General features: G+C 43.3%; 1 protein-coding gene across 1 annotated transcript in view; it reads left to right on the top strand.

The window, feature by feature from the left end:
- The window catches only part of PKNOX2 (PBX/knotted 1 homeobox 2), a 134,235-nt gene that overhangs the window by 95,697 nt on the left and 11,256 nt on the right, over positions 1-27,282 (top strand). Inside the window, exon 7 of the mRNA XM_070952260.1 lies at positions 1,522-1,641. Within this exon, the coding sequence (XP_070808361.1) occupies positions 1,522-1,641 (120 nt within the window). The remainder of the gene's footprint in view (positions 1-1,521; positions 1,642-27,282) is intronic.

Raw genomic sequence — 27,282 nt, 5'->3', positions numbered from 1 at the left:
TCCTATAGATTTCCAGCCCCATCCCTCTCCCCATGGCACTCTTATTTATCTAGGCCCTTATTTATCTAAGGAAATATATTCCTCCAACAAGGAGCCAACATTTGACTGAGAAGATGCCAAGTTGTCCTTTCAGTTAATTGCATTGAAAGGGCTTTACAGAATAACAGAGTTGGAAGGGACCTTGTAGGTCATCTAGCCCAACCCCTTGCTCAAGCAGGAGATCCTATACCATTTCTGATAAGTGGCTGTCCAGTCTCTTCTTGAAAGCCTCCAGTGATGAAGCACCCACAACTTCTGAAGGCAAGCTGTTCCATTGGTTGATTGTTCTCATTGTCAGACAAAATTCTCCTTATTTCTAGGTTGAAGCTCTTCTTGATCAGTTTCCATCCATTGTTCCTTGTCTGGCCTTTGGGTGCTTTGGAAAATAGGTTGACCCCCTCCTCTCTGTGGCAGCCCCTCAAATATTGGAAGACTGCTATCATGTCTCCCCTGGTCCTTCTTTTCACTAGACTAGCCATGCCCAGTTCTTGTAACTGTTCTTCATATGTTTTAACCTCCAGACCCCTAATGTGCAAACAAGAAAAGAGATACCTATACCTAAGTTAGAATTCCTCTCAGTTCAATAACTAGTGGGAAAGATCTGTGTTCTTTATATCAAGTTAAGACTTGGGCAGAAGGACTCCACCTTCAAAAAACCGGACAGTGTCATTGACACACTGCAATGGCTGGCATAAAAATAGGTTTGGTAATTTGATAGTGTTATGAGTAACCGTTGGGAAAGTTTGAAACCTGATCAATTCACGTGCAAGTTAATACAGGGACTTAGAAGTTCTGAGTTAAACTTTTGAATGGAAGAAATTTCCATTTAGACCCTCTTGCCCCAAAGTCCACAACCAGATATCACCTTAGTAGGTAACAAAGAACACAGTGGAGATAAAGATCCCTTGGCTTTTCTATCTTTTAAATAGAGGATTCGTAAGTCCAGGATTTCATAAACTTGGTTCAGCTTTCTACATATTTAGACATCAAGCTGAAGCATGGTTTATTTTAACGGTGGTTTATTGGGTAGGTTAAAATGACTGGGATCACATGATTTCTTAAGTCAAAACCAAAGAAACTCTCTGATGGGCTTAGTGCAAAGTGAGAACTAAAGTCTCTCCTTGATGCAAGAATCTTTATCCATCGAGGTTCTACAGATGACAAAGACATATTAATGAGATCTCACTGTTTTCCAGTATTGCCTTTTTTTAAAAAAAACAAGGAGATTGTTTTGACTCCCTCTTGAAGTAAAGACTGCCGCCTCCCCCCCCCCCCTTTAATTTCCAAATGAACATCACTTTCTCTTAAGTTGTGCTGTTGTCTCTCACCACACTGTCTCCGGCCTCCTGGAAGCCACCGTTAAATGGGACTAACATTGACAACCGTGTTTCCATGGCAACCCAGGCTTCTTCTTCTTCTTCTTCTTTTCTTTTAACCTTACTTGTTGTTGAAGCTTTTCTTTCTCTTCTGCCTGCCCTGCAGGTTAACCTGGACCTGACCTCTCTTCTTGACAGTGAAGATAAAAAGTCAAAGAACAAACGAGGAGTCCTCCCAAAACATGCTACCAATATTATGCGCTCCTGGCTTTTTCAGCATCTTATGGTGAGCAAAATCAACATGTGTGTCTGAGAGATTAACCTCTTGTGGCTCTTTTTGCATTTTGGAGAAGTCAACTTGGAGAACATACCTTGCTCTTTTTGTGCCTATCTTGATCTGCTCCAGAATGTACACAATCTTCTTTATTCTGTTTTGAAAAGATTGTGCTGGAAGGTTGGGATTAGAAATAGGCAGAACAAAATCTAGCCCATGTTTTCAGGTACTCTTCCATTCCCTGTACTATTATTTGCAATCTTTTTTTAAAAAATACTCTAGAAAATCAGCATTTATTATCCATTCCCATTTTCCTCAGGGTTTTGTTCACTGTTTTGCCTAACTTATGTTGATTTTGCATAGCTGCCCCTTCTTTTCCCAGTTGCTTAACTTGATTACTCAATAAATTTATTTTCTAAAAACTCGCACAATACTGAATTGCACAGTAATTCAACTTGCTGGATCTGCCCAACACACTAAGTGACCAAAACAAAAAGAAAACTCTGAAGTGGAATGCAAACCTAGCTCTGTGTACTCTGTAAGTCCAGCCACCAAATTGTTCACTGACCTCGACTTAGTTGACCTTCACTGACCAAATGCCCTATTCTGGAAAGAGGTCATTCTAAAACCTGACCTGACTTGCATATTATTGAATACAAAATGACAACACTAGTAGACCTCCGCTCATTGCTCTCTATCTGTGCAGCAACGGGATTCGTCTATGCAGGCCACCCTGGATTGCTCCAATTAAAAAGCATTGATGGATTTGTTTTACAGCCTTAGTTTTAAGTATATATGTAGGGCTCTTGGCTTTGTTCATTAGAGATCATCAGGCACAATCAGGCAGTTTATTCTGTAGGATGGACTCTGCCCATATAATAGCAGGGCAAGGATCTGATCGGCTGAAAGTTAAGTGTACACATATTCTGACAATCAAAGTAGGATTTTTCCAATATTCTTATTCAGGGAGCAAGTAATCTAAACCCTAAGGATCATTAATGTCTATGGAGATTCTCAGTCATCCAGGTCATGGTTGTCCCAAAGGTGTTTTTTCAAAAGGCAACTGGACTTTCTTTATTTTTGCTTGAAGACATTTTGCTTCTCATCCAAGAAACTTCTTCAGTTGTGAAGAATCACATTGGATGAACTGAAAAAGCTTCTTGGATGAGAAGCAAAACACCTTCAAGGAAAAACAAAGAAAGTCCAGTTGCCTTTTGAAAAAAGCACCTTTGGGATAAAGATAATTAAGTTCAGCTTACTACACAAAAACCTAACGTAATATAGTCAGGGCTCCAATTTCATCAGGAGAAGCCAAATATTTCCTAATTTTACTTCTTTGCATTTGTTCTCTCTTCTACACCAGTGCATAGCCAAAGGTGTCTCATTTTCAACTGATCTCAGTCAACCAAATATCGTAAGCATTACATTGCCAAACAAGAGTTGGCTATGTGACATTATCACTGAAGGCAAAGAAGGCCTGCTGATAGCCAGGGTGATGTTTTCTGAATTCATCTAAATCAGGGGTGGGCAACTATGGTAACTTTAGAAACTGTGGACTTCAACTCTCAGAATTCCTGAGCCAGCCATGCTGAATTCTGGAAGTTGAAGTCCACAGGACATAAAGTTGCCATAATTGCCCACCCATAATCTAGATTCTGGTTATAACTTGTAGGGAAGCAGCAGCTTTGATGCTGCTTTTGCCTGTTTAAAAACTACAAAAATCATTGTGCCTGGCAACAGAGGGAACATAAGGCAGATGCTTTAAAGCCAACAAGATGTCTGAATATGACAGAAGTGATTTATTTCACAGATGCATACAAATGACACACTCATTAAGCACCGGAACTCAAAAGTTCTTGATTTATTGGTGTTCTCTGTAACCATTCATGTTGACAAGAAGGAATGTTAAATCAATATATCCACGAAGATGCTGTAGGGAAATACTCAGTTAAGAATTCCTTCCTTGTCTTGGGATAGTCAGCCAAGAAATAAACCCTCAAACAATAAAGGTACAAAGCAGCCCCATTTGGAAAAGTCCAGGCTCACCCTGTTCCATCATTGCAGCTGCTCTTAGCTGTGATAAGAAGTCAGGGAGTACCAATTTTTCTCAGCAATGAAAGTTTGAAACTCACCAGAGGAAGACCATTTTTAGGAAGTAAGATGTTTCATGGAAACTTGCTGATAGTTTTTTTCAGCCTTCTTCGTTTTTCCTGATCTGCAACTTGGCTACCAGTATTTTCAAATAACACATTTTCCTGAGCTGATCCTAGCTAATTAAAAAACTTCAAGACCCTATCAATCTGCTCTAGCTACATAGTTAAAAAAAAGATAAAAGATTTCCCTGTCCAGTTGTGTCCGACTCTAGGGTACAATACTCATCTCCGTTTCTTAGCCAAGGGAATCAGCATTGTCCAAAGACATTTTCCATGGTCATGTCAGCATGCCTATACACCAAAGGTGCACACAGCATTGTTACCTTCCCACTGAAGTGGTACCTATTTATCTACTCACATTTGCATGCTTTTGAACTTCTAAGTGAGCAGGAGTTGGGGCAGGAACGGGAGCTCATCCCATTGTGCAGCACTTGGGTCTTGAACCTGGGCTGTTAGCTTTCCAGCTGACAAGCTCAGCATCTTTAACTGCTGAGCCATCAGAATGAGAGCAAAAAGTTTTGTCCTTGCTTTGAATAAGCTTCCTAATGTCATCATGACGCAGCCAACTCTTGCATTCTGAATTTTCCATCATTAAATGTTGATCCCCTTCTATCATTCATAAATTGTGAACTGTGGCCCAAATGGTTGCTTTAGGTGTTTGAGTGACCCCAGTGCAAGAGACCCACTCCCAGCTAACTTATATGCCATTTTGGCATAAAACTAGTAGTGCAATTACCACTTTTAAACTCTGGATTTAATGGCCTTGGGGTTACTCATTTAGATGGTAATGTAAATGAGTGCACTGCTTCAAAATACAGCAAGCCATTGCTTCCAGAGTAAGCCCTGGGCTTCTGCCCCAAAGGGTTGGTCTGATGGCCACATTATGTGAAGTAATAAAGACATTGTTTATATTGTTCCCTCCCTTGATTGTTGGCTTCAATACAATATGCCTGTCCTAGTTGTTTCTAGGTCAGCCAGATGCAACTCAATCCCAAATGCTCTGCTTTTCAGCTGATCCAAAAGTTAGAAAGAAAGAAAAATATCCCTAACCTATTTTCACTCTTCATTAATAGTTCTCTCTATAGAATTAATGCAACAACATAGTTCTACAACCTGCATCAAAACCGACAGTTTTCCAAAGTGAAAGAGCCAATTCTTTTCTTTTCTTTTCTTTTTTTCTTTCCTTAATCAAAATCCTCAGATGGAAATTTCCCCACATTTGGAATTCACTTACACCCTTATATTTAGGACGTCATCTGCCACCTAGTGTCCAAGACAAGGATACTACTCAAAGAATTGTCTAAAGATTGTCAACATCCACAATCCAATAATATGAGAATTTCTATGCACAGTAATCTTGTTGGAGAAGATTTTTAAAAAATTGAATTGATGGGTTAGACAATGTTATTTTAAGATCATCCTTCCTTCTGTTCACTTTCTAAAGGAGTAATAAAGGTTCAGAATTATTTTCCCCTTTTATTTTTCTCCAAAATTGTAGAATTTCTTTCTACAAGGCTATAGATTTTCCCTCCCTTCCTTAGAAAGTGTAAGGCAATTAAGGACTAGGTGCCAGAATGTTGAGGCCTTTATCGTTATCCTAAAATAAAGAGAAAATGCAACTACGATCTGGAACGAGCTCCCCCCGGAGATACGGAGGATCCCGGATCTGCGCACCTTCCACCACGCGCTTAAGACTCTTCTATTTCATCAAGCCGGCCTGGCCTAAATCTTTCCCCTTTTACATGTGGAAATTTTAAATTTGTTTTAATTATAGGATTATGGGTAAGGCGTTTTAAATTTGGGGAGCCATTTTGGATTTAATTTTCTTTTAACTGTATTTTAATGTTTATATTATATGTTTTTAATCTTGGCTGTTCACCGCCCCGAGTCCTTCGGGAGAGGGGGCGGTATAAAAATTTAATAAATAAATAAATAAATAAATAAATAAATAAATAAATAAATAAATAAAATGTCTGCACAGATTATACAAATTAAAATAACTCAGGATCCAATTTGGGTCAGTTCAACTGGACCAGAGGTTTCATCTTCCGAGCTTTCAGACTCATACTGGAGCCCATCCTCAGAGAACCTCCTGCTAGCAGATAATGTGCTGTTCTGTGTGTGGTATTTACATGGTGCCTGTTGTAAGTGGCATTTTAAATGTCTTAGCTCGGAAGACAAAGCCTCTAGTTCCAGGGACTGACCAAGTTTGGATCCTGGGACATACATTCACCTTCATTCGTAAAATAACTCAAGCTAAAGTAGAATATAAAATGCCAATGTTAAAATTCTAGAAAGGCCTACCATACTTAAAAGCTGAACTGCTAAATGTATAAGTAGCAAAATTTGAGATACCAAAATATTGTGCTAGTTAAGGAATGCTAAAGCCCTGGATTAAGATTGCTTAAAACTAGTATTATAGAAGCTGCAAACTATAAAGCTATGCTATTAAGCATAAAAATATCCAAAATATCATTTCTAAAACTGTTGGATCTTTGAGCAAGCCCATCAAACATCCTAGTCTGTTTCAATGTTACCACCTTCCTCTCAGCAATCCTTAGATGTAAATCTTGATGGTTTTGGTATAATATCATTGGTATGTTTGGTATACAAATTTGGTATAATGCATGTGATATATGCACTATATATTAGTTTCAGTGATTTTTCTCTAATTTGGCCTGAGACAAATCTTAAAGCTTCCCAGTGTTCTCACCAAATTTTGTCCTAAACGCCCACAAGAGTTTTTACATCTCAATTTGCATTCCAAAGATTTTTAATCACACTACAATTTTTATAGTGCCTTATTAAAAAAAATTCTGCTTCAAGAATTATTCTTTGAAAAGTCATTGTCACTGCAAAAAACTGTTTCCTTTCACCTTCAGCTTTAAGAAAAGGTCGGAGTGTATTTTATACTTAATTTAGATGTAAAATCTGGTTTAGGGATCATCCCTCCATCTATTAAAAAAATCTATTGGTCTGTACAGAGCTCTTTACATTTGCTAGAAAACTTTGAGAACCACCAAGAGACAGCAATACAGCACAAAGTTTTGGTGCCATTATACTTGTTATACTGGAAAGAATTTTGTAGATTTTCTTCATGCCAATTTAAATTTGTTTTCTTGTTAAACAAGCTTGCATCCCAGTCTTCATTATATAAATGTGATTCTTCAAACTGCATCTGTTGCCTTCTAGTTGTACAACTTTAGTTCATCCACTAATCAAGAAAGATCTCTTAAGATGCTTAGATGAAGCTCCATGTTGGCATGATATGGAAAACTAGTCTTCATATTGTCCTATTTAAAAGCTTTCAAATGACACCTAGCTATTCAAACTAGAAATAAAATTCAAAACTCTTTGAGGCACCACTTGGATCCAGCAAGAATGTTCTTCTGTCTACATTCTGAAATGCTTAAAGGCAATCTTGATATGGCGATGCCTTAAACAATGCAATACTTTTAGCAGAAACTAGATATTGAAATAAGCTACTTCATATATTCTTATGTGTCCCTCTGTAGATACTTTCTGCAAAATCCAGAAAAAGAGAACTATTGGCATGCATAAACTTGTATATAAGGCAGTCAATGTATATCCTTAGGAGCCATGGTGGTGCAGGGATTAGAATACAGTATTGCAGATTTACTCACTGCTCACTGCCAGGAGTTCAATCCTGACCTGATCAAGGTTGACTCAGCATTTCATCCTTCCGAGGTCGGTAAAATGAGGACCCAGATTGTTGGAGGCAATATGCTGACCCTGTAAACCTCTTAGAGAGGGCTGTAAAAGCACTGTGAAGTGGTATATAAGTCTAAATGCCTTTGTTATTGCTTTCAATTTTCCCAAATTGCCTTGATCTTATGAGTTCACCAAATCTTTTAAAATGTTAACCCCTGTACCCTAATCCTATATCAGAATCTCCTGCAGTTTGGGCCATAATTATTATAATATACATTTAATGTTTGGAGATTCAGCAGATGCGGCTAACTTTATGTAGGACTTGTCCTAACTGCCCAACTGTGAGAGGTGATGATATTCTTTCAGGATTTCTGGCAAAAAAAAAAAAAAAAACCAACCCAAACCTTGCAGGCTACGTTTTTACATCCAGCCATTCATAACAGTTTGTCTCTAACAGCCAAAGATTTAAAAAGGCATTGGGCAGATTTTCCAAAGCACACTTTTGTACAGCAATTAATACAGATTTATGCAATTAGCACTTTTTGAAAAAGACTCTGGGGCATTCTAGGTTTCTTGTCCCAATTATCCCTGAAGCTGCAGGGTGGAATAGATAGTTATGGCATAGTTTAATCTAAATTAAAACTTGTTACTCTAAATATTTTCCACATTTCAAATATATTCATTTAGCTAGCAATTCAATAACCTATTTTTCATGGAAATATCCCTCTTTTCCATGGTCCATCTCCTAGAGTAATTCAGCTGCAAAATGGCCACAAAATATTTTAGGAAATCTATACATCATGACTGTCTAACTAATATTGTTCTCACAATACCACTGTCTGTATGGCATTTGAATACAGAGTTCAAATTAGAAGATAATCCCTAGCTGAGCTCTTTGCCTTGCGAGACTCCCCCCTCTCGCAAGCCTGGCCTTCCACGTTATCGAAGGCCTACCTCGATGAAGGGCTTTGGAACCCAGAGAGGTGGCATGTCGCGAAGAGGGGGTTGAGGGGTTTTTTATATAAAGTTTTAACGAATGTCTTAAGGGGTTCCGGGGGGGGGGAGGGTTGGATCAGAAGTAAGGCCGTGGGTATGGGGGATAACCCACTAAGGGGAGGGCCAGGTATGGCTGTAGAGCACGGCATGGGGGGTGGGGGGCCCGGGGTCAAGAGGGGGGATAAAGTTCATCCAGAAAAGGTTTTTACCATCAGTACTGTGGGTGGGAGGGGTAGATATGGCGGGAGCAGGGGGCCATATCGTGTTAGGGGAGCGCGCGCCCGCTGTCTTTGAGTGGTGGCACGCTCCGGCCCCCAAAGCTCCACTCGTTCTCCAGGTGGCGCAGATCCTCAGGGCCCTGGCCTCCGTCTGATGTTATGCAATGCCAGGTCTGTAGTAAATAAAGCCCCCCTCATTTGTGATCTTGTTCAGGAGGGGGGAGCGGACCTGGCAGGTATTACGGAAACCTGGTTGGGCCAAGAGGGGGGGGTCCCTCTCGTTGAAATGTGCCCACCAGGTTTCCGCGCATTCCATCAGCCGAGGTTGCAGGGTAGGGGCGGGGGGGGTAGCGGTTATTATTAACGAAGGTCTGAGACCGAGGGAGGCCACTGTTCCTCAGACGGCCAGCTGTGAATCCCTCCTTGTGAAATGGGGTCACGGGGTTCAGATGGGTTTGCTGATCATGTACCTGGCTCCCTGCCATGTGGCAGCAGCCCTGCCCGAGCTACTCAGCGTCATCGCCACGGTGGCGGTTGAGACCCCTAGGCTTATGGTCATGGGGGATTTCAACTTACCGTCCTTTGGTGAGGCATCTGAGGTGGCTCAGGAGTTCATGGCTTCCATGACAGCCATGGACCTGGCCCAGTTAATTCATGGCCCTACCCACACGGGGGGAAACACGCTGGATCTGGTTTTTGTCTCTGGACAGTGGTTGAGTGATCTTGAGATAGGGGATATAGTCACCGAGCCCTTGTCATTGATGATCTCTGGAGGGCTCGGGACAGGGGGTGCTCCTCTGTCCTGGTCCTGTTAGATCTCTCAGCAGCTTTTGATACCATCGACCATGGTATCATGCTGCACCGGTTGGAAGAGTTAGGGATGGGAGGCACTGTGTTGCGGTAGTTCTCCTCCTTTTTCTCTGACCGGTCGCAGTCTGTGTTGACAGGGGGACAGAGGTCGACCCCGAGGCCCCTCATATGTGGGGTGCCGCAAGGGTCGGTCCTCTCGCCTCTCCTGTTCAACATTTATGTGAAGCCGCTGGGCGAGATCATCCGTGGTTTCGGGGTGGAGTACCATCAGTACGCTGACGACACCCAGCTGTACATCTCCACCCCGGATCACCCCAACGATGCCCTTGAAGTGATGTCCCGGTGCCTGGAGGCCGTACGGATCTGGATGGGAAGGAACAGGCTCAGGCTCAACCCATCCAAGACCGAGTGGCTGTGGTTTCCGACGTCCCGATATAGTCAGTTGATGCCATCACTGACTATTGGGGGCGAATCATTGGCCCCCACGTCTCCATCATTACTGGCTCTTGAAAATTTTGTGCCCATTTAATCATACAGTCTTTAACCAATTCCGTCTCAGAATCTATTTCCAATAAAACATTATACAACCTTTTAATATGCATTTGTTTTTGATCTCTAATTTGTTTTACCAAATTCTCCTCATTTTGCACAAAGCCAGTTTTTTGATCTTCCTTCCATCTAGCTTGAAGTTGACCGTACTGAAACCATGTATAAATTATACCTTCTTCTCTCAGTGTATCTAAAGATTTCAAATACATTACCCCCCTTTCCATAATAAGAAGCTCTTTATAGGTAATCACCTCCTGTTTTTGTTCTATACTTATATTTTCTATTGCATGTCTAGGATTTGCCCATACAGGTATCTTATAATTTAACTTATATTGATATTTTTTCCAAACCCTCAACAAAGCATTTCTTAATATATGAGCCTTAAATACTTTATCCACTTTTTTGTCATATAACAAATAGGCATGCCATCCATATAACAAATCATAACCTTCTAAATTCAAAATTCTCCCCTCAGTTAAATTAAACCAATCACTAATTTGTGATAAAACCGCTGCTTCATAATATAATCTTAAATTAGGCATTTTGAGACCCCCTCTTTCACGTGTATCTTGTATAATTTTCATTTTTATTCTGGGTTTTTTCCCAGCCCAAATGAAAATATTAACACCTTTCTGCCATTCTCTCAGATTTTCATCTTTCTTAAGCACAGGTATCATTTGGAACAAAAATAAAAATCTAGGTAAGACATTCATTTTAATTGCTGCAATTCTTCCCAATAAGGACAACTGTAATTTTTTCCAATTTTCCATATCCTTCTGTACCTTCTGCCAAAGAACCTCATAATTGTTTTTGTATAATTTTGTATTTGAAGCTGCTATGTATACCCCTAGATATTTAACCTTTTTAACTATTTCAAAATCTGTTAATCTTGCTAGTTTATCTCTTTCAAGTATAGTCATATTTTTTAACTATCATCTTTGTCTTATGTGAGTTAACTTTAAATCCTGATACTTTCCCGTATTGATCAATTATATCCAATATATATGGAGCCGACTCTATAGGTTGGGATAAGGTAATAACCAAGTCATCTGCAAATGTTCTTAATCTATAATCTTGTTGTCTAATTACAATACCCTTCAATTTTTCTGAGTCACGTATCTTGTTCAATAGTACCTCCAAAGTCAAAATAAAAAGTAGTGGGGACAGAGGACACCCCTGCCTTGTTCCTTTCTCAATTTTAAAAGCCTCTGTTAAACCTCCATTAACTATAATTTGTGCTGTTTGCTGCTGATATATCGCTCTAATTGATTGCGTGAAATATTCCCCAAAGTGCATTTTCTCTATTATTTTAAACAAAAATTGCCAGTTCAAACGATCAAATGCCTTCTCTGCATCCAAAAATATAAACGCTGCAGGGACTTGATTATTTTTTTCCAAATATTCCAGTAAGTTTACAATTTGTCTAACATTATATCTCATTTGTCTCCCTTTTATAAACCCTGATTGATCATTATGAATTATTTGTTGCATAACTGGCATTAATCTATTAGCTAATATCTTAGCAAAAATTTTATAATCAGTATTCAGAAGTGAAATTGGCCTGAAATTCTCAGGTTTAATGGAATTTTGGTCCTCCTTTGGAATTAGTGAGACAAAGGCTGTTTTCCAGGAAGGTGGTACTCCTCCTCCTACTTGTATTTTATTAAATAAAATTTTGAGTGGTTCTAACATTTCAGATTGTAAATGTTTATAATAGACAGCTGTTAGTCCATCTGTTCCTGGAGCCTTACCTATTTTTAATTGTTTAATTGCCCCAACAATTTCCTCGGAAGTTATTGGCTGATTCAATCTCTCTCTCTGTTCCAGCGTTAATTCAGGAATCTCCATCTTTAAATATCTATCAATATCAACATCTTGAATTACATCTTTAGCATATAACTTTGTATAGAACTCCAAAAAAGCCTTTTTTATTAAATTCTGTTGATAAATCTCTTTACCTCTAAATTCTATCTTGTCTATAACACGTGATTTTTGTTTTTTCCTCATCGTGTAAGCCAACCATCTCCCAGGTTTATTAGCACTACAAAATGTATTATGTCTGGCATATTGTATGCTGGTTGCTACTTGCCCAGCCATTAACATATTAAATTGCTCTCTTAAAATATTAATCATATATTTTGCCTTTTTATCTCCCGGGTTAGTTATAAGCAATTGTTCTTTCTTTTTAATTTCCTCCTCTATCTCTTTCCGTCTGTTTTGTTGTTTTAGTCTATATTTATTGTTCAAGAAAATTAATGTTCCTCTCATATATGCCTTACTCGCATCCCATACCATCTCCATCGAGGTTCCTTTATTCATATTGTTAACAAAAAATTCTTTCATTTGTTTTTTAAGCTCACACAAGTTATCTTCATATCTAAATAAATTCTCATTTAACCTCCAAGACCTCCTTTCCCCTCTTTCCTGCTCTAGTTCCACCCAAACCGGGCTATGATCAGTTAAAGTTCTTGGACATATCTTCGTATTCTTCACCCTAGAAAAAAGATCATTTGTAGTTAATATAAAATCAATCCTAGAAAAAGATTGATGCCTATCTGAAAAAAAAGTAAAATCACTTTCCAGTGCGTTCCTTTCTCTCCAAATATCTCTGAGCTCCATATCCTCCAAAATATCAAAAAAGGATTTAGGCAACTTAGCACGCATGGATATCTTGGAAAGACTTTTTTTATCTTTCTGGGTATTTATTACCCCATTCCAATCACCCATTAAAAGTAAAGATCTATAATCCCATTGTAATATTTTAGTATGTAAAAGTTTATAAAATTTATCTTGTTGTTGATTAGGTTTGTATACTCCAATTACAAGCAGCTTCGCATTCTGTGTTGTTAATTCAATTGCAATATATCTACCTTGAGTATCAGCCTCAATTAAATTGGCCACTAAGCCTCTTTTAACGTATATAACTAGGCCATTTTTCTTCTCTGGTGCTGATGCCACAAAATGTGTACCTAATTTCGAATTTATCTAATACTTTTGATCTGAAGATTTAATATGTGTTTCTTGCAAACAAATAACATCATTCTGAAATTGCTTCAAATAGTGAAATATTTTCTTTCTTTTTTGTGGAGAATTTAAACCGTTGACATTCCAAGATAAGAATTTATTTGCCATCTCTGGGCGCTTCAAGCTTTGAGAACATCAGCTGAACCTCCTCCGCCATTTTAGACTTCGGCCTAGCTCCTCCCACTGCTTGTGTTTTTTGGACTTGTTGGGTTGAATCTTGAGGCTGTCGTGCCAGATGTTGTTTGTAAGTAGCTCTTGTCAATCGTTGATCTTTTGGCAGCTGTATCATCGTTAATGACTCAAGGGTTGGTGGTGGACCCCCACTCAACAGTAAATCTTCTTCCAAATTGGCTCCTCCAGCTAGTGCTTGAGCATAAGTTTGTGGTTGCCCTCCATCTTTCTCTTGTTGTGTCATTTCCAATTGCTTTCTAGCACCCCCTGGTGAGGGTGGCCTTCCAGCCTTTAAAACATTGACATAAAAATCTTTTGCCTTTCCAACTGTGTTTAAGCGATGTCTTTGCCCAGCGTATGTCACTATTATCCCAAATGGGACATCCCATCTATACTGGAGCTGCTGGTTTCTTAGTTCATTCACCAAAAAACCAAACTGCTTTCTGTCTCTTAACATTTTAGGAGGAAGCTCTTTCAGGACCACCAGCTCTTGTCCATCCACTTTAATCTTGTTTTTATAAGAAGCTTGCAGAATGTCATTTCTAATTCTCCTTGTTGTGAAATAAATCACCACATCTCTTGGTAGCTGCTTTTGTTTTGCCAGCCAGGAATTAACCCTGTAAATTTTATCCATTTGAATTGCCACATCTTCTGGCCTTTCTGAAATCAGCTCTGCTAAAGCATTGGAACAAACATCTTTTAAATTTTCACCACTCTTTTCTTTCAAACCTCTCAGCCTCAGGGCAAATTCCATTGATCTGTATTGTAACATAACCATTTCATCATCCACTTTCTCTGTTTGTATCATAACCTCTCCTACTTTAGTTGCAAGCTCCAAGTTAGCATCATCAATTTCCCATACTCTCTCCTCAATCTTTAACATATGAGTAGCCAGTCCTGAAACTGCATAAACAGTGTCATCTCTTATTTCATCATATTTTTCCTCCACCACACTTTTAATTTTCTTTAACTCCTCTGAAAATTCTTTCATCATTTCTGTCTGATTGTTCAGGGCACCCATTATAAATTCTTTAAGGTCTTGTGACTGTGTATCAGCCGGAAGTTGTTGTTTTTGAGTCACTACAGGGGAACCTCCTCCCACTTTAGAAGTTGGTGGCTTTAGTTGTTTAGCAGCCATTTTATTTTAAAAAGAGTTTTTTTCCTTTTTGCAGCCACAAAGTCTTATAAACAGTCTTACAAAGTTTTTTCAAAATAAACAATCCTCTCTTCAAGCTATACTCAATCCCCAGCAGTTTACTCTTCAGGCAGAGGGCTCTTAACAAGCAGTTTCCCTTTAACTTTCACTTTCCCTTCCGCCCATAACAAAGGCTTCCTCTCCAGCCTCCAGCTCAAGAGAGCTCCGTTTGCAACAATGTATTCACGGAGTTAAGTTCTGTTTCTTTTAAAAAGCTTGCACTCTTGCTTCCGCTCTGTCTGCCTTAGAACTCACTGTTTGCCGGCAGAATTGGACGCAGACGTCTTGCTCTGATTAACAGAGGCACCAGCGATCCGGAGCAATGGGAGGGGTGAACTGGGGAGCTCTCACCCTCCGAGTCCCTGGAATTAATCCAGTGACTTTCGGGGAGCTCTACCCACCCCCTCCAACTCTCCTCTCCTTCTTTGCCCGAAGGAGAGTTTTTTCAAACCGCCGGACAGCAGTTTAGCGCTGTCAGGGCGGTTTTTACAGATCGGGTGGCTGGCGGTCTATGGAGACCGTCCTCATCATCCACGGAGCCAGCGGAAGTCCCACAATACACAGTCTTAATGAAACCTGTTTTCACCAATTGCCTCACATGTTTGATTTTAATATCAATATGGCGCGATCTCTGGCCTACAGCATCGGCTTCCGAAATGTTAATGGCAGCCATGTTATCCTCATAGACTTTTATAGGTTGCATGGGCTGCCTCCATAAGCTTACCAGAAGATCGTCAAACCAAACTAGGTTATTGGAAGCTTTGGACAAACTCACATACTCAGCTTCTGCTGTGGAGGTTGCAATTAACTTCTGCTTCCCAGAGTACCAGTACACGGGGCTACTATTTAGATATACAATGTACCCCGAGGTACTTTTTCTAGATCTAACATCCCCTGCCCAATCGGCATCCGAAAAACAACTCAATCTTAATTCTCTAGTTGCTTCTGGTTCCAATAACAATGAATAGTTCACAGTACCCTTTAAGTATCTCAGGAGTCGTTTAATTCCGCTCCAATGGTACTGTGTGGGATGTTCAGAATGTCTAGATAACACATTTACACTTAGACTGATGTCCGGTCTAGTCCAATTTGCAATGTACAACAACAACCCAATCACGGACTTGTAAAGGGTCTTATCTTCAAACTCCGTGCTCTCAGTGTACATGTTCTTAAGGAAGTCTGTTGCCATAGGGGTATCGCATGGCTTCGCCTCTACCATGCTACACTTTTTAAGCAATTCCTGAATCTTATCTTCCTGAGAAAGCCGAAACCCCTTCTCGGTTTTTACGAATTGCACCCCTAAAAATTTGCTAATGTGACCTAATGGTTTTAAGGCGAAACTCTTACTTAGGTCCTCAGAGAATTTCTTATGCCTGTTCTCTGATCTGCAAATATATAGTATGTCATCGACGTACAACAGTACTGTTTCCCTAATGCCCTGATCTTCCTTGACAAAAACACACTCGTCAGCCAACGATGGTAAAAAGCCCATCTCAATCAGGCTTTTTGTGAGACACTCGTACCATCGTTTACCAGATTGTTTTAAGCCGTATAGGCTCTTGTTCAATAACCACACATCGTCTTCCCGATGGCTTACTCCCTGAGGAATCCTCACGTACAGCTCTTTGTCTAACTGGGCGTGCAGGTACGCGGTCTGAATATCGAACTGATATACATGTTCGCCTCGCATGGTAGCGATGATGAGAGCTGTTCTCACGCTCTCAGGGCGCACCGTGGGTGAGAAGGTGTCCTCATAATAGTCAGGGAACCTCTGCGAGAATCCCTGCGCCACTAGTCTCGCCTTATAGATAAAGCCCCCACCTTCAATGGGCTTTTGCTTGAAAAGCCACCTGGTGCCGATCACCCTCTTGTCCTTGGGCAATCTTGTTAGCATGAATACATCGAGCCTTCTCAGGCTATCTAATTCTGTATCCATGGCGGCCAGCCACTTCTGTCGTTCATGGTCAGGTAAGGCCAACACATCCTCATATCTCTGAGGGGTGGCTAAAACCTGGTCGACTGAAGTAACAAAGTCGTCGTACCTCTTAGGCTTATTGCCCCTGGTAACCCTAACTGGTCTGCCTTTAGGAGAGTCACTCACATCAGAATCGTCCGATGAGTCATCTACCTCGTGACTATCACTATGCGTCTCAGAAGCCGGTGCCTATCCTTCCTGGCTACCCCCATCTTACGCTTCAATACCCCTTTCAAGGGTGCCTGGGATGCACACTTCCCAGAACCAGATGTATCCCTATCCTCGGGTAGGTTTTCCGATACATCCTCCGATTGCCTATGACAACTACGGGAAGGGTTCCGAGTAAGAATCTCATTGGCATGGATCTTACTCCAGTTGGCCCCTTCATGAAAGGTGGCGGACCTTGATATCATTAGTTTCCCGTTAGGGTAGGCAAACCTAAATGCCTTGGAGCCCTGCTCATAACCAACAAATCTCAGTTTAACAGAGATTGGGTCTCCCTTTCTCCTGAGCTCCTTCGGGACATGAACATCGACCATTGCTCCGCAAACGTGGAGGTGTGCCAAGCTAGGCTTATGGCCGTATAGCACCTCGTATGGGGTCTTCTGCACCACGCTAGATCACACTCGGTTCAAGGTGTAGTTCGCGTATCTAACCGCTTCTACCCAATACGCGAAGTCTAGTCCGGAATCCTCTAGGGTGCACCGCATCATTGTTTGTAATACGTCGCTGCGCTGTTCTGCAACGCCATTTTGAAACTTAGAGTAAGGCGTGGTGCGTAAGTGGACTATGCCCTTACTCCTCAACCAGCTGGAGAACTGCCTGGAATTAAATTCAGTCCCCCTGTCAGTTAAGATCTTCTTAACTCTGACCTGGTGCTGGTTCTGGACTAAGTTACAAAATTCCTCAAACTTAGTCAACATTTCATTCTTGGACATTAGGGGAAAACGAATCCAAATCTGCTATGGTTGTCTACTATGGTAAGAAAGTACCGTCTCTTACCCACGGAAGGTGCGAATGGACCCACCAAATCCATGTGTCGAGTCCTGCCGGAGCTCGCCATCAATGGGGGGTGTGGGAGACGAAGGAGTGGAGATAAGCAGCCGCAGTGAACACACAAACAGTTCCTGGATAGCAGCATTCAGGGCGATGATTGATGACGTTGCTGGGCCTCTCCGATTCTGCTGTCCTCGCTGCTCGCAGCTGTTACTGTTAAGGGAGTGGGGGGTGCTTGATTGATAATCACCGGATGTATGTTTAAGGGGCTGAGTTTTTGTTAAATAGCGCTGTGGTGTGATTACACCCAGCGCTGACTTTGAACCAAAACACCGACTTGTACTTTACTTTTGACTGCAAGCTTATCATTGCCAAAGTAAACCCTGATTCTCTGTGTGTTACTGGTGATTATTTCCTATCGCAGTTCTGAACGAACGACAAGCCGAGAGAAAGTCAGCGCTTGGTTCCTTTTCGCAAGAGGTGAGGAGTCCCTGTGGCTTTGCAGCAAAGGGGGATATGGCAGAAGGGACGGCCTTGAAAGAGCAGGAGTGTGGTGGAGATGTGGATGGGGAGGAACCACTGATAGAGGAGGTGAAGGAGAGTGTGGAACAGTTGGCAGTGAAACCAAAAGTCAAGCAACCCAAGAGCGCCCCGCCCCGACCGGAGGAGGAGAGTTTTCCAGGACAACGGTGGCACAGCTCTGTTCTCCTCGGGCCACGGATGCCAACACCCCCTCGCTTGGGAGCGTCTTTCCAGGGCTGGAGGGAAAGACGATGGACTGAGGAGGATGAAGGGGATTGGGGGTATCCTGCCTCATCCGGTCCCAGCACCATGGATACGCTACGTGAGCGTTTTGGGGAATCTGGATTTCGTGACGCCCCATCCTGGCAGCCCTGGGTTGCAGGGCTGGAGCCTCCAGGTTCTTCTTGGCAGGATACAGGGGTGACCGCTTCGGAGACCCAATTCCGGCTCACAAGTCCTAAATTGAGGATGGAGCGGACCTCTAGACGATCCATGGATCAACCCCCTCCAGAACAAGACCAAGGTGCCTCGTCGGGAGACCTTGGAGCCGGTCCTGAGCCCCAACCAACGCAATTGGCAGGGGGCTTACCTGTTGGGGGTCGCGGGGCGACGAGGGACCAACCTAGGCAGGACAGGAGAGCGACTGGAGCAGTGAGGACCCCAGGCCCCATGCCTTGGCCTCCGGGGGCCCCGCCGGGGCTGTGGGTCCCGCAGGCCATTTGGGGACCACCTGCCCTGCAGACTTCCTTTGACGGGAACCCTGAACGAGTGGCTATTTTCTTAAGCCAGGTGATAAGCCATATGGACCAATATGGACAGTGGTATCCCTCCCAGTGGGCTATGGTGGTTGCTGTTACGGGGGTCCTGACGGGAGAAGCGGCTGAGTGGGTGGCAGGCCTCCATGCTAAACATGCAAGGGAACTCGTGGACCTGGGACGATTTCTGGAGGCTCTTCGTGCCAGATTTGAAGACGAAACAAGCGCCCAGGTTGCAGAGGGGGATTTGTTTGCGCTTAAGCAACGGGGCATACCAGCAAAGGAATATGTACAGGAGTTCCGAAAGATTGCGGCTCGGTTGGTGGGGTGGCCAGAACGTCTTCTGGTGCACCAATTCCATAAAGGACTAGACCGTGATTTACGGCAAGCCTGCGTGTACCGGGGCTTGCCCCCCAAGTTGAGTGTGTGGTACAAGGCAGCCATCGAATTGGACGTCGGTCTCCGAGAATTCCGTATACGGGGTGAAGGGGTTGCAAGTCAAGGAAAACGACCAGCAGAACGCACACAAACACCCAAGGAGACTAAACCGAATGCTGGCTCCGGCTTGGGGGAAAGGATCCAGCGGCCTGCGTTTCGTTGCTTCAGATGTAATCGCCTTGGTCATCGAGCAGCCGACTGTCCTCATCCCATGCCCCGCAACTTGGACCAAAACCCCCCTCCTAGAGCTGTGTTGAGAGGCAGAGGCTGACCAACATCCGAACGGTCCCAAATGACTCGAACATCCTGTATGGAGAGGGATCCCCTGGCTACAGATACTAAGAAAGTGGTGGCGGAAAAGTTCCCGATTGTGACTGGGGATAGGGATGACAACGATGAGGACCCACACGACCCGATGGTGAGCGACCCCATCCGACCTTTAGTGGTACCAGTCGTACTCCGAAACCCACGGGCCACCACTGGACGCCGATATGAGGCATTGATTGATTCAGGGTGTACTCGTTGTTTAATTCGTAGGGCGATAGTTGACGAACTTGGGCTGCGGGTTGTGCGGTTGAGAACCCCTATTACCTTTGAACAAATGGATGGTTCATTGCTGGGAGGGGCACCAGTGACTCATATAACAGAAAAGGTGCACCTCGATATTGGGGAGCACACCGAAACTATTCGGTTTATTATAGTGGAGAAAATGTTAGAACCAGTGATTTTAGGATTAGCATGGTTGGACAAGTGGGCTCCTACGATATGGTGGGAAGGGGGTTTTCGCAAACTTCGATTACCGTTGGGACCTCCCCCTACCAAGGAGGAAAAGGAGCCAGCAGGGGGAATAGAAGCAGAGGGCCCACCAGTAGACACGACGTATCCTGATGTGTATAGGGATCTCGCCAGAGTCTTTAGTGAGGAGGAATGTGAGACCCTGCCCCCTCACCGGCCTACGGATTGCAGTATTGAGTTAATACCCGGGGCGAAGCTACCCAAGCCCCGGATGTATTCAATGACACAACCCGAACTAAAAGAATTACGAAAATATATAGACAAGAACTTGGCCCAGGGTTTTATCACACCTAGTCGATCAAAGATGGCTGCCCCTGTCCTGTTTCGTGGGAAGAAAGACGGGGGTTTACGCTTATGCGTTGACTTCAGAGGTCTCAATGCAGTGTGTGTGGAGCCCCTCTATCCACTTCCCTTAATGAAGGACCTGTTAGCTGCCCTAGCCACCGGTCGTATCTTTACGAAACTCGACCTACGCGAAGCGTATTATAGGATACGAATCAAACCAGGGGATGAGTGGAAAACAACATTCAATTGTCCCTTGGGAAGCTATCAGTTCCAGGTCATGCCGTTCGGACTACAGGGCGCCCCTGCGGTGTTCATGCAGTTCATCAATGAAGTGCTGCATGAACATCTGTACAGGGGTGTCCTTGTATATTTGGATGACATCTTAATTTACACGCAAACTGAAGAGGAACATATATCTCTGGTCCGACAGGTCTTAGACAAATTATTAGCTGCTAAGCTGTACGTGAAACTATCCAAATGTGAGTTTCACAAAAAGAGGATAGATTATCTAGGCTATAGAATATCAGAGAGCAGGGTAGAGATGGATCCCAGAAAAGTCCAGGCAGTGCTTGAATGGCAGGCCCCTAGAACCAGAAAGCAATTACAGAGCTTTCTAGGCTTTGCAAACTTCTATCGGCAGTTCATTCCCAGATTTGCTGAAATAGCCCTACCACTAACGGATCTGTTACGGACCAAACCGGCCACGGCTAAACCAAAGCCGGGACAAGCGTTGACGTGGTCGTCAGCGTGTCAAATGGCTTTCGAGCAGTTAAAAACACTCTTTGCTCAAGAACCAGTACTCAAGCATCCAGACCCAACGCAGGCATTCGTAGTCCAAGCAGATGCTAGCGACGTGGCTGTAGGAGCAGTACTCCTACAAAGAACACAGCAGGGAGGGTTACAACCTTGTGCCTATACGTCTAAAAAGTTAACCACGACAGAGCGGGCATGGGCGATCTGGGAAAAAGAGGCATTCGCGGTCCGTTGGGCGTTGATGACATGGCGACATCTCTTGGAGGGGGCGTCTCATCCTTTTGAGGTATGGACGGACCATAAAAACTTAGAAGCCTTACAAACGCCCAGGCGACTATCTCCCAAACAGATAAGGTGGGCACAATATTTTCAGCGTTTCTCTTTCCGGTTGCGGTATGTTCCTGCTGGGAAAAACTTCCTGGCTGATGCGCTGTCCCGGATGCCACAGTATAATAGCAAGCGAGAGGAAGTGATAGAACCTCTAATTGCACCTTCCCAAACCCTATTAAGACTTACAGAAGTAGATGGTCACTTACGTACCGAGTTCAAAACAGCTTTACAACAGGATCAATGGGTAATCCAAAACCCCTCTATGGTTAGCTATAATGATGGAATAGTGTGGAGGGAGAATAGAATATATGTTCCAGAACGTTTACGGAACGTAGTGTTATGCAGGTGCCATGATGCCGAATCAGCAGGCCATTTTGGGTATTTAAAAACTCTACACCTTGTGAGGAGGCAATTCTGGTGGCCACGAATGCGTAAGGACATAGAAACATACGTAAAAGGTTGCACAACCTGTGCAACCGCCAAACCCTGGTCTGGACGACCGTTAGGACTATTACGGACAGTCGCGAATCCTAGCAGGCCTTGGGAAGAGATCGCTATGGATTTCATAGTCGATCTCCCCCCTAGCCATGGCCACACTGTAATTTGGACGGTGGTAGATCTGTTTTCGAAACAGGCCCACTTTGTGCCATGTAAAAGCATACCATCCGCGCGACAATTAACCAAACTCTTTTTGCAACATATCTATCGTCTCCATGGAGCACCTAAGAGGATTATATCCGACCGCGGTGTTCAATTCACCTCTAAGTTTTGGAGACGATTTGTCCGTTTAATTGGGTCCTCTCAAGGGTTAAGTTCAGCATTCCACCCGAGCACTAACAGGGCGGCTGAACGGGCCAATGCCATGGTCGAAAGATATATCAGATGCTACGTTTCATACCAGCAGACAAATTGGTCAGGACTCCTGCCTTTTGCCGAAGTGGCATATAACAACATACCCCACCGCAGTACTGGGTTCTCCCCTTTCCAAGTAATATATGGCCGAGAGTTTTCAGCCATTCCAGAGTTAGATCCCCCTATGACAGACGGTGACACGCCACGCAGTTGGGCCGATAAAATTAGTAATGTATGGCCAAGTGTAAAAACAGCATTACAGAAGGCAGCAGACGAGTACAAAAAATATGCAGACAAGAAAAGAGCTGATCCAAAACCATTCCGGATAGGAGACAAAGTATACTTATCTACGAAATACCTTAAACTCCGACTGCCCAGTAAAAAATTAGGACCTAAATATATAGGACCATTTCCCATAACACAAGTCATCAATCCTGTAACCGTAGCTCTTAAACTTCCCCCTCTGTTCAGTAGGATACATCCCGTATTCCATAGCAGTTTGGTGAAACCGGTGACGATAGAAAGGCCAGGTACCTCAACTACTCCACCGGGTCCCGTGCATACCAACCAATATGAGATAGACCGAATATTGGACTCCAGGGTTCGTAGGGGGATGTTACAATATCTTGTGCGGTGGAAAGGATACCCTGTAACACAGGCCTCGTGGGTGGCAGCACCCGATGTTCACGCTGCCCGATTGATACAACGGTTCCATCGGAAATACCCAGACAAACCTAATGCAGGATCGTAACAGTGACTAACATCTGTATGCTTTCTATTTATAGGTGAGCTCCTGGTAGGGGGGGGCCGCCTGTCGAGTCCTGCCGGAGCTCGCCATCAATGGGGGGTGTGGGAGACGAAGGAGTGGAGATAAGCAGCCGCAGTGAACACACAAACAGTTCCTGGATAGCAGCATTCAGGGCGATGATTGATGACGTTGCTGGGCCTCTCCGATTCTGCTGTCCTCGCTGCTCGCAGCTGTTACTGTTAAGGGAGTGGGGGGTGCTTGATTGATAATCACCGGATGTATGTTTAAGGGGCTGAGTTTTTGTTAAATAGCGCTGTGGTGTGATTACACCCAGCGCTGACTTTGAACCAAAACACCGACTTGTACTTTACTTTTGACTGCAAGCTTATCATTGCCAAAGTAAACCCTGATTCTCTGTGTGTTACTGGTGATTATTTCCTATCGCAGTTCTGAATGAACGACAAGCCGAGACCATGTGGACGAGCTGAAATGAGTGTTCAGAGTACCTCTGAGACCTCTTGGGCACAGATTTCACCTTCAATTTTGCGCTCCTACAAATTGAACAGTCTAGAAATGTGTTACAATCATTGATCTTGGTTCCCCTTGAGTGTTCGGTTACCTTCTTCACTATAGGAAAACTCACATGACCTAATCTGCGATGCATCAAGTGAGCACATTCATTATGCAACGGCTCACCTGTAGCAATTGCATTAGCATTTTCAGGTTTCCTACTATCTGACTCTAAATTAAAATTTAAAAACTTTTTATTAACTTTACATTTGTCTTTACAAGGCTTCCTCTGGTGAAAGTCTTGATCCTCATCACCTAGTTCTAACTGTGGTTCATTGTTACTACCAAATGAGATAGTATAATTGCTATCACTGCAGGACTCAGCATTCGTATTGGGGGAATAATAAGGCAAGCCACCTATCTTCAAAACCTCCCCAATCACACATTTGTTGTTTTTGATCACAGCCGTTCCTCCTGAGAACAGAATCTCCATTCTAGGGTTCTCACATATCCTCATTAGGCTTAGCAAATTGTGATCTATCTCTGGTACATACAATGCTCCATGAATCTTTCCTATCCCAGGAATATAAACATCTCCAATGCCAACAACATTCACCTTTTTACCGTTTGCAACTTTGACCATGGATTGATGCCTTCTCATATTAACAAACAACCTTCGGTCACTGACAACATGGTTACTGGCTCCACTGTCCATTAACCATAGTTGTTCTCGCTGTTCCCTTGTAAGCTCTGACTCAGTAGTTTCCACTATACCTACAGAGCTATCATTAAACCTGGGATTGTTCCCTTTGTTGCCTTCATTTGGCTTTTTACCCCTTCTGTGGTTAGAAACATCTACACTTGGCTTTCTACCAGGAGATAATGGCCTCCTTTTACATTTATTATCAGAAGGTGCCTTTGAACATGCCCTAGCATTCACATTTTGTGGGCAATCCCTTCTATAATGTTCTTTTGAACCACAATTGAAGCATTCTCCGATAGTATATGCTCTATCTGAACTATCGGGCCTTCTTGAAGGTTTTTCCTTTTTGTGAAAAGCCGCCCTGCATTTTCGCAGGTTATCTTCTGCAATCAATCTGCCAGATAACACTTCTAAGGATAAGTTATTACAACTAACATTATCCAATTGCGATATAAAATTATCCCAGCTAGGATCAAGGGAATTGAGTATAACAGTAATGAGGGTTTGTTCAGACACTGTTTCCCCCCCCTCAACATCAATTCCTGCCTTAACCTGTTTAACTCACATAAGTGTTCATTAATATCTACTCCCGCCTTCAACCTTGCGGACTCCCTATAAACTCTGTTTGTAACATGGGAGCTTTTTGAACAAAATAGCTTATGCAGTTTCACCCAAACTTCTGTTATGGTCAGGTTACAAGGTATACTGGAATATAGTGCAGGGTCAATGGACATCAATAAAATACAAAAGGCCTTATGATGTAAAAGATCAACTTCTAAGGACCATGGTCTAGGTGGGAATTTTAACAGCAATGATAAAACACTCTCTTTCATTAAAATTACTTGAATACTTTTAACCCATTCCTTAAAATTTCCTCCACCCACACTTAAACTTTTAAAATTAGGAGGAAGGACCTGTACATTATTAAACATGGAAACAGACATTAATTGATGTTCAAAATGTGGTCCATCCTGGAACGGGCAATAAGACATTGGAATGGAAGCACACAACACAGTGTCTTCCATCTGACATTCTGACGATCGTTCCTCCCCAATGGGAGGGATTAAAACTTCACGTTGTGTGGATGCAAAGCTCATCCTGGCTTGATCACAAAAACTCGAGGGTCCTCTCTGGTGCACATCTCTAGGAATTTTTGGACGAGCTCCCAAATTCCTATCTTCAGTTGAGGCAGCCTCCGGAACTGTCCTGGATGTCGATGTCATCACGGATGGATATATCCCACTCGTGGCGTGCGCTGAATTAGTCGCAGACATCAGGGGTACTTTGGTATGTGCAGCTACTATTTGTTGAGCCGATGGTGCCTGCAAACCATCGCCTAAAATGGTTGCCAAAGTTTCTATCACACTTGCAACCTTACGCTCAACATGAGAGTCTCTTAAATTTTTAGCAGAAGTCATTGATGTCATCAAGGGAGCTAAAGTCTTTATAGCCTGATCTATGATGGCTTCAACAGCAGGTGGCGCAATATCAACTTGGCCATGCTGGTTTAACAAAGAAGCAGGAACATTCGAATCAGGCAGTCTGTTATCCCCCATTCTCCACTTATGGTCTGAGGTGGGGGTTTTAGGAAAAGATTGAAAGTCTTTTACCGATCCGGTGTTTTGTAGGACTTCGATCTTCTTTCCTTTCATGGCTGGATTCTTTAATAATTCGCTAGAATCAGCAGTCGGGTTCTGACTTACTATGGGCAAACCTAAAAACTGAAGGATTGCCTTCCTAAACTCATCATCCACCTCTGTATTTGTTTTCAAGGCCTGAAGTGGCGTTCTTCCAGTCTCTACTTCTTTTGGTGATGATGGTTTATTCACTACCTTAGGCCCTTCAGAAGTTGAGGCCTCTGCTCCAAAACTCCACTATTCTCTAAGTCAATTAGAGTTTGGGGTTTTTCAGCCAAAACATTTTTGGCCTGAGCCCCAGACAGTCCAGTTTGTGACTTCATACTTTTTGCTGCTGCTGCTGCCCTAGTCAACATTTGTTCAACTGCAGACATTCCAATCTAGCGCGTTACCACATGAGCGTAGGTTCGTTAAACCATCCTCTGCTACCAACTGTGATGAAATGGGGTTGAGGGGTACCCCGGACTGTGAACCAGCTCATGAGTAAACACACTGAGACTGAAATAATTCTGACAGAGGCGTCTTGTGTAAAAATATAATTTACTTTAAAACATTTAAAAAGCACTATGCCTTTAAGAAAACACATTAAAAACAAAGTCTTATCTGGGTATGTGAAGCAAGGCTATCTCCCTAGATCCCTCTCCACAATACCGAAACAGTTCACAAAAGAATAAAGCTAGCATGAAGGTAAGCAGCTTCGGCGTCGATACATCATCAAGGCCATCATAATGGGAGCAGCACGAGCTTCACAGCTGAAAGTCACCTGAAGTAAAAACAGTTCAAACAGCAAACATTGCTTGAAGCTTGTGGGAGGAAGAAGGTCCAGCAACATGATAGCTTGCGTGCTACAAAACAGCAAAAGGCAAGCATCCGTGGGAGTCTCTCTGTAACGACGTCTGGAGTCCTTATCTGCATTCTTCTCCCATCTGCTGCGTTGCACCAAGCTTCCTGCAGGAGCTGTGCATTTAGGCCTAGAAGACTAGGCCCGAGTAGCAAGCAAAAGGTCCTTGCTTATATAGGGAGTTAACCTGCAATTAACTAGGGCGGGGAAGGCTTGCAGGTAATTGCCAACAGTAGATGGCTTGATTAAAATCATACTGTTTGTGAGTAGGCAGATAGCCACAGCAATCCTGGAAACACTCGTGACACGTCCCTTTCTGGATTGGGACTCGTTACGCACGGTCACTCATGCCCTCATCACCTCCCGCCTGGACTATTGTAATGCTCTCTACATGGGGCTCCCCTTGAGGAGCACCCAGAGGCTCCAACTGGCGCAGAGTGCGGCCGCGCGGGTGGTAATGGTAGCGACATGGCGCTCCCATGTAACACCTCTCCTGCGCGAGCTGCACTGGCTCCCGGTGGTCTTCCGGGTGCGCTTCAAGGTTTTGGTTACCACCTTTAAAGCGCTCCATGGCTTAGGATCTGGTTATTTACGGGACCGCCTACTACCACCAATAGCCTCCCACCGGCCAGTACGCTCTCATAGAGAGGGACTCCTCCGGGTGCCGTCAGCCAAACAGTGTCGACTGGCGGCCCCTAGGGGGAGAGCCTTCTCTGTGGGGGCAC

The sequence above is a fragment of the Pituophis catenifer genome, unplaced genomic scaffold (assembly GCF_029215685.1).
Source record: "Pituophis catenifer annectens isolate HBS135680 unplaced genomic scaffold, rPitCat1.0.hap2 SCAF_12, whole genome shotgun sequence".
Taxonomy (NCBI): Eukaryota; Metazoa; Chordata; class Lepidosauria; order Squamata; family Colubridae; genus Pituophis; species Pituophis catenifer.
Note: the sequence above shows the minus strand (reverse complement) of the source record. Positions and strands in the feature narration are given on the sequence as shown.